At 37.5% G+C, this 7,182-nt stretch overlaps 1 protein-coding gene across 1 annotated transcript in view; it reads left to right on the forward strand.

The window, feature by feature from the left end:
* Positions 1–1,229: 1,229 nt before the first annotated feature.
* The window catches only part of LOC107588091 (acyl-CoA-binding domain-containing protein 5A-like), a gene marked incomplete at its 5' end in the record, with an annotated part of 12,911 nt that continues 6,958 nt past the window's right edge, over positions 1,230–7,182 (forward strand). The window contains 8 exons of the mRNA XM_016276102.1: positions 1,230–1,299; positions 1,573–1,782; positions 2,690–2,905; positions 3,005–3,090; positions 3,640–3,856; positions 5,691–5,890; positions 5,981–6,040; positions 6,612–6,721. Coding sequence (XP_016131588.1) covers positions 1,230–1,299; positions 1,573–1,782; positions 2,690–2,905; positions 3,005–3,090; positions 3,640–3,856; positions 5,691–5,890; positions 5,981–6,040; positions 6,612–6,721 — 1,169 coding nt within the window. The remainder of the gene's footprint in view (positions 1,300–1,572; positions 1,783–2,689; positions 2,906–3,004; positions 3,091–3,639; positions 3,857–5,690; positions 5,891–5,980; positions 6,041–6,611; positions 6,722–7,182) is intronic.

Below are 7,182 nucleotides of genomic sequence, written 5' to 3' on the forward strand. Positions count from 1 at the left end.
TTTGTGCTAAAGGAGCCCCGACCAAGTATTAAGTGCATAAATGAACATTCTTTAAAGAACTTGAACTTTTCTGTTTAGCAAATCCTTTTTTTTTTGATTGATCTTAGGAAATATTCTAATATTTTGAGATACTGGATTTTTGACTTTCATGAGCTATAAGCTTTAATCATTAAAAATAAAACAAACTTTAAAAAAAAAAAAAAGTTTTACTTTACATATAATGAATCTAGAATGAATGTTTCACTATTTGAAATGTTACAAAAAAAATAACATTTTCACGATATAAAAATTTTTTTAGAAGCACCTGTATTTTTATATATATATACACACAGGTGTGCACATAAGTGGTCCGCAGGTCCGCATGCACGACCAAAATAAAAAAAATGCTGTATAAATAAATTCTGACTGCGCATTTGCGCATGGTTGACAGCTGTTAATTGTTAACTGACATTTCATTCACTGATGCTCTTCAATCTGTGTGCTAAACCCGGAAGCGCATATAATTACTTGCTGGCAACCCGCCAAAAGAAAAGCCTGCTGATTTTAATGTTGAAAATTATGAAAATTCATATATAAAAAATAAGTAAATATTAGCATTTTATTTTTAACTTTACTATAAAATAATTGTATTTGTATTTAAAAATAGAATTATCACACTTTATTATTTAGTTTTGAAAAACTAACTAAATAAAGTGCAATAATATTATCACTATTATTAATTCATTTTTTAGTTATATTTAATGGGTCACACTATGTGCAGTGTGAGGACCAAACCAAATCTCCAGGTTCTCTTATGAGAAATATATAAATATATATATATATATATATAAATAAAAATATATATATATATATATAAATAACAAACTAATGAAATAAATAATAATAATATTAATTAATAATTATTATTAAACTTTTTTTTTAACTTTTGATTTTGTGGTTAAATATAACTGGACATTAAACATGAACTGAATTGGGCATCAATTCAAATTAAGCTTTTATTCAGTAAGGATTTTATTCAAGTCAGTATATTACAATTGATTTCTGAAGGTTCATGTTATACTGAAGATTGTAGTGATGGCCGCTGAAAATTTAGCTTTGCATCACTGGAATAAAACATTATTACTGTTTTGACAGCCTTGCTAATAACAGACTTCTTTTCAAAAAAAATCTTACTGACCCCAAACGTTTAAACTGTAGTGTGCAAGTAAATAACGATAAAATCTTGTTTAAATTCATTAACTAATTACCCCTTTGTTTCATGTCCAGCCCGCTTGGAAAGATTTGCTAGGCAACTTGAAGGCAAGTGAATAGCAGTGTGTTCTCCCTCAGCGGCCTGGGCCCTTAGTTCATAGTGCCATAGTCCAGGTGTTTGCTTCGATGCCTCAGTTGTTCACTCACTGCTGTTATTAGTGTAGATTAGTCTGGGGTCTGTGTAAAGGCTGTAGTGTCACTGGTACAGATTTACTTTTTTGTACAATAGTCCTGATAGAACAGACCTTTAAGAAAGTGTGCCTATCAAGTTTCAGAACATATCGTCAATGCATCTTACATGTGTATTGTTGTTGTCTTCAGGGTTTGGGAGCATGCTAACATCACCACCCAAAAGTGTCACAAAAAGCATCATCAGGACGATGGAGATGAACGGCAGCCTGGACAGGTACCCCATCAAAATATCAGAAACTCCAAAGGCTAAATCAATAGACATGGAAGACGGAGAAGATGATAATGAGGAGGAAGAGGAGGAGAAAGATGAAGAAGAGGAGGTTAAAGAGGTGAAAAAAGGTAAACCTCATAATTATTATTGCTCATACTTAAAGGTGCAGTCACATTAAAAATGGTGTAGAGAATTTCTGCCGAAGAAGCGAAAGATTTCCCCAAGCAGATTTTGCAACAGGTTCAAGGTGCCATGCTGACCAACAGAAAGCTGCTTTGTTTGAAAGTGACTTTACTTTTTTGTACAATAGTCCTGATAGAACAGACCTTTAAGAAAGTGTGCCTATCAAGTTTCAGAACATATCGTCAATGCATCATCTTACATGTGTATTGTTGTTGTCTTCAGGGTTTGGGAGCATGCTAACATCACCACCCAAAAGTGTCACAAAAAGCATCATCAGGACGATGGAGATGAACGGCAGCCTGGACAGGTACCCCATCAAAATATCAGAAACTCCAAAGGCTAAATCAATAGACATGGAAGACGGAGAAGATGATAATGAGGAGGAAGAGGAGGAGAAAGATGAAGAAGAGGAGGTTAAAGAGGTGAAAAAAGGTAAACCTCATAATTATTATTGCTCATACTTAAAGGTGCAGTCACATTAAAAATGGTGTAGAGAATTTCTGCCGAAGAAGCGAAAGATTTCCCCAAGCAGATTTTGCAACAGGTTCAAGGTGCCATGCTGACCAACAGAAAGCTGCTTTGTTTGAAAGTGACTTCGGTGTGACCTGTACTTTATACATTGTTGACAGTAGACAATAGACCTTTTTTGCCTGCAAAATTTTCCAAATATTTAGAGACTAATTGTAGATGCTCTTTTGGCATTGGCCAGTACACCTACAAACCACCCAGAACACCTTATCAAACATACAGTATCGTGAACAGTTTTGCATTGGTAAGCGCCACTCATATTTCCTTCATAATGCATGTATTAATAATACATTTGCTTCATTGCAAACGATGGTGTTTTTTTAGCCTCACAACTGAAGAAAAGGGCTTCTGCAGGAAGACATAAAGGACGGGTATCTAATGGGAGTATCAGCCAACATAAAGTCCTTGCCAATGGAACGCACGGGTCTAAGTCTGATCTGAACAGGCAGGAGTCAGAAGAAGACTCGAAAAGCTTTAACCATGATAGAGACGTCATAGAGCTGAATGGACACATCAAAGATGAGGAGAAGGACATTGGGGGTAATCATTTACTTGACTCGTTATTTTAAAAGTAAGCTCTAGGACATACTTGCAGTATTTATCTGAACCGATCTGAATCACTCTCTTTATGTGAAACAGAAGATGTGTCCACTTCTCACCATGTGGCCAGTGATTCGGACAGCGAGGTGTACTGTGACTCCATCGACCAGTTTGGTGCAGAAGAGGTAAGTAGATTTCAGTTACGCTTGATGATGTCTGATCCAAAAATGACTTGACGCTGGGAGTGTAGGATTCAGTGTTAAAGGGATAGTTCACCTAAAAAAAATACTATGGAAGTCAATTGGGACCGGAAACTGTTTGGTTAGCCAAATTCTTCAAAATATCTTCTTTTGTGTTCAGCAGAAGAAAGAAATTCATACAACATGAGGACGAGTACATTTCATTTTTGGGAGAACTATCCCTTGAAGGTGTGGTCACATGAGTGAAAAAGGTCTGTTGTCAATAGTGTATTATATTATAGTGTACACAGAAGTCAATTTCAAACCAATTGAAATTCTATTGGTCAGCACAGAGATTTCACATTGAACCCCATTGCGAAATCTGCATGGGTAAAGCTTCTGTCCCAACGCGAAATCACATGGATTCCTATTGAAATGACAATCGCTAAACAACGTCAGTGTGACTGCATCTTTAGTCTGTTAGCACCTCTGCAATGGTTTTCCAAAATCCCCCAAAATGTCAGCAATGCATGCGCTTTTATTCCTGGTCTCCAGGGATCTGAGCTACATGTCAGCCACTCACTGGTCGTGGCCGAGGAGAGCCACAGCACACTATCCTCCACAGGAGAGATCAGATCACAAGAGGAACTGCTGGGACAGGAGGAAGGCATGCAGCACGGCGGAGAAGACGGACCGAGCAGTAGAGGTGGTTCTCGGAGGCAGGGACTTCCTGCGAATAGAAGTGACAGTTCTATGGTCAGGAGGGGAAGAGGTACAAACCTAGCAACCAAAACAACAGCAAAATCATATATAAGATCTGTTTCAAAACCTTGTTGGCTTGCTACTATCGTTTCTGTTCTGTTCTTATATTTTGGTTTTTATGCATACCCTAGGATATGCAAATATGTACTGTATGCATGCAGCCTGATTTTCTTCTCGCACAGCATCATTTTTTTTTTGTGCTAATTTATTGTCCGCAAGATGGCAACACTTCCAGCCAGTGGTTTCATAGCTGAAAAAGCAATTGATGAGATGAAATAACTACAAACTACTGGAGACTATGAGTGTGATATTTATTGACCAGAAAAAAAATTATATTTGTTTCTGTTCTGTTCTTATATTTTGGTTTTTATGCATACCCTAGGATATGCAAATATGTACTGTATGCATGCAGCCTGATTTTCTTCTCGCACAGCATCATTTTTTTTTTTGTGCTAATTTATTGTCCGCAAGATGGCAACACTTCCAGCCAGTGGTTTCATAGCTGAAAAAGCAATTGATGAGATGAAATAACTACAAACTACTGGAGACTATGAGTGTGATATTTATTGACCAGAAAAAAAATTATATTTAGATATTTTCTGGGATTTTGTCATTATTGGTAATTAGATAATATTTTGCTGAGTGAATTTTTATGCTGGTACCATAGCTGATTTATGACTTTTCAAAGCTTTAAGACTTGTTCAGGGGCATTTTTGCCCCCATATATTGAATTTGAACTGCATTCTACTAGGCTGTCAAAGACTATCAATTCGACTGTACGCATACTAAGTGTTCTCATCAAATCTGAAGTATATTTTGGTCTTAACTGTTATGGAGTCTCATAAGTGACCAAATTAAAAAATACAAATACATAAACAACAACTCTGTGCAGCCACAGATATCACTCCTCCTGTGAAGCACACAAGATTTGATTGTTGATTCCAGTAGAACTTGATCTTAAAAGGGATAGTTCACCCAAACATAAAAGTTCTGTCAACTCGCCCTCATGTCGTTTCAAACCCGCAAGACCTTCGTTCATCTTTGGAACACAAATTAAGATATTTCTGATGAAATCAGAGAGCTTTCTGACTGGCATAGACAGCAAAGCAACTGACACGTTCAAGGCCCAGAAACGTAGAAGGACGTCGTGACACCAGTGGTTCAACCATAATGTTATAAAGCTACGAGAATACTTTTTATGCACAAAAATAACAACTTCATTCAACAATTTCTTCTTTTCTGTGTCATTCTTCAACGTGCATTCACAAGAGTACCTTCACATATGTGTGTGCATTCCTCTGCTTGTAAACAAGGCGCAGCACATCCGGGTTCTATGTCACAACACCGGCTCTTACGTCAGCAGCACCACACACATGCGTCATTTATTTCCTCTCTATTCTGGCCTTCACCGTGGTTGTTGTTATGCAGGGTCAGAAAACTCTCTGATTTAATAAAAAATGTCTTCATTTGTGTTTCGAAGATAAACGAAGGTCTTACGGGTTTGAAACAACACGAGGATGAGTAATTAATGACAGAATTTTCATTTTTGGATGAACTATCCCTTTAACATGTTGCCAAGTTAACAGTACTCTAGCAAGCATAACAATACATGGTGCACATACAAATATTGGGTAAAATATATTTAAAAAGTAAACTTTTCTTCATAAAATATGAGCTATGCATAGTGAGCGCACATACAGTATGTTACCTTAAAATGCTCTCTTGGTTTTGGAACGGAGCTGGAATCCTCAAGTAAATGTGTTTTTGGAAGCTTTGTTTCTTTAATCTGTTAATGATCTACAGGATGTTTTGCACATACTGCAGCTGCTTCTCCTGTGTATCAGGGTCCAGGTCACCTGCCTTTGGCTCGGGGTCAGCGGGACCGCAGCAGGGCAGTGGGGGAGATGGGGAACGCTCGGGGACGGATGGATCGGCAACACAGAATCTAAATGAACAGATAATCTGTGCTCTGGCCAGACTGCAGGACGACATGCAGAGCGTGTTAGAGAGGCTACAGACGCTGGAAGCTCTCACAGCCTCGCAGGTTACAAACTGTCACTTTTCACTCAGTACAACATAGATAACATTAAGTATGAAATATTACATTTTTGATTTGTCATGTGCAACTTCTCAGGCCCGATCCTTGGCGCTGTCTTCAGACTACCTGTCACCACCTGCAAATAAAACGAAGAAGGTAAAGTCATTTTAATAAACTGATTGATGGCATTCAAGATTTAAAGTTCACCCAAAAATGAACAATCTGTCATCATTCACTCACCCTCAAGTTGCTCCAAACCTGAATGAGTTTCTTTCTTCTGTTGAACACAAAAAAATATATTTTGAAGAATGTTGGTAACAAAACAGTTTCTGGTCCCCATTGACTTCCACACTATTTTTTCCCCTACTATGGAAGTCAATGGTTACCAGGAACTGTTTGGTTACCCACATTATTCAAAATACCTTCTTTTATGTTCAACAGAAGAAAGAAACTCTTAAAAAGAGAGCATTCCTGTAGCTCAAACAGCTAGCAATGCTGAGGTTATGGGTTCGATTCCCAGTGAATGCATGAACGGATAAAATGTAAACCTGGCTTGAATGCATTGCAAGTCTCTTTGGATAAAAGTGTCTGCCAAATGCATAAATATAAATTTTGATTGTGTCCCAAATTATTTTTTATGAATTTTATTTAATTATGCCATTGCCATAGAATGGGTGCTGATATAATATTTTCATTATCATTTATTCTTATTATTTATACTTCCCAGAAGCCATCCTGGTGGCCTTTTGATGCATCTCCTGGAACTGTGGCCTTTGCTGTCATCTGGCCATTTGTGGTGCAGTGGCTCATCCGTCTGTATGTGCAGCGCAGGAGAAGGTAAGCGCTGTCCCATTTTAGCAGTATGTACACTACTGCTTAAAGGGGTCATATGATGCTGCTAAAAAGAACTATTTTGTGTATTTGGTGTAATGAAATGTGTTTATGCGGTTTAAGGTTAAAAAAAACATTATTTTCCACATACTGTACATTATTGTTTCTCCTCTTTCTGAAACGCATAGATTTTTACAAAGCTCATCGGTCTGAAAAGCGAGGTGTGCTGTGATTGGCCAGCTATCCAGTGTGTTGTGATTGGCCGAATACCTCAAGCGTGTGACGGAAATGTTATGCCCCTCACCATATTGTGATGATGCCCTGTCCGGCCGGAGCGACGAGACAAAAACATTAAAACCCATTATATATATATATATATATATATACTGTATATATGAGGCATTTGTTGCATCCAGTGGGGACATAATTACTGATTATAATGACTTATACTGTCTTTTTACGCGTTG

The sequence above is a fragment of the Sinocyclocheilus grahami genome, unplaced genomic scaffold (assembly GCF_001515645.1).
Source record: "Sinocyclocheilus grahami isolate Dianchi unplaced genomic scaffold, SAMN03320097.WGS_v1.1 scaffold98.1, whole genome shotgun sequence".
In the NCBI taxonomy this organism is placed as follows: Eukaryota; Metazoa; Chordata; class Actinopteri; order Cypriniformes; family Cyprinidae; genus Sinocyclocheilus; species Sinocyclocheilus grahami.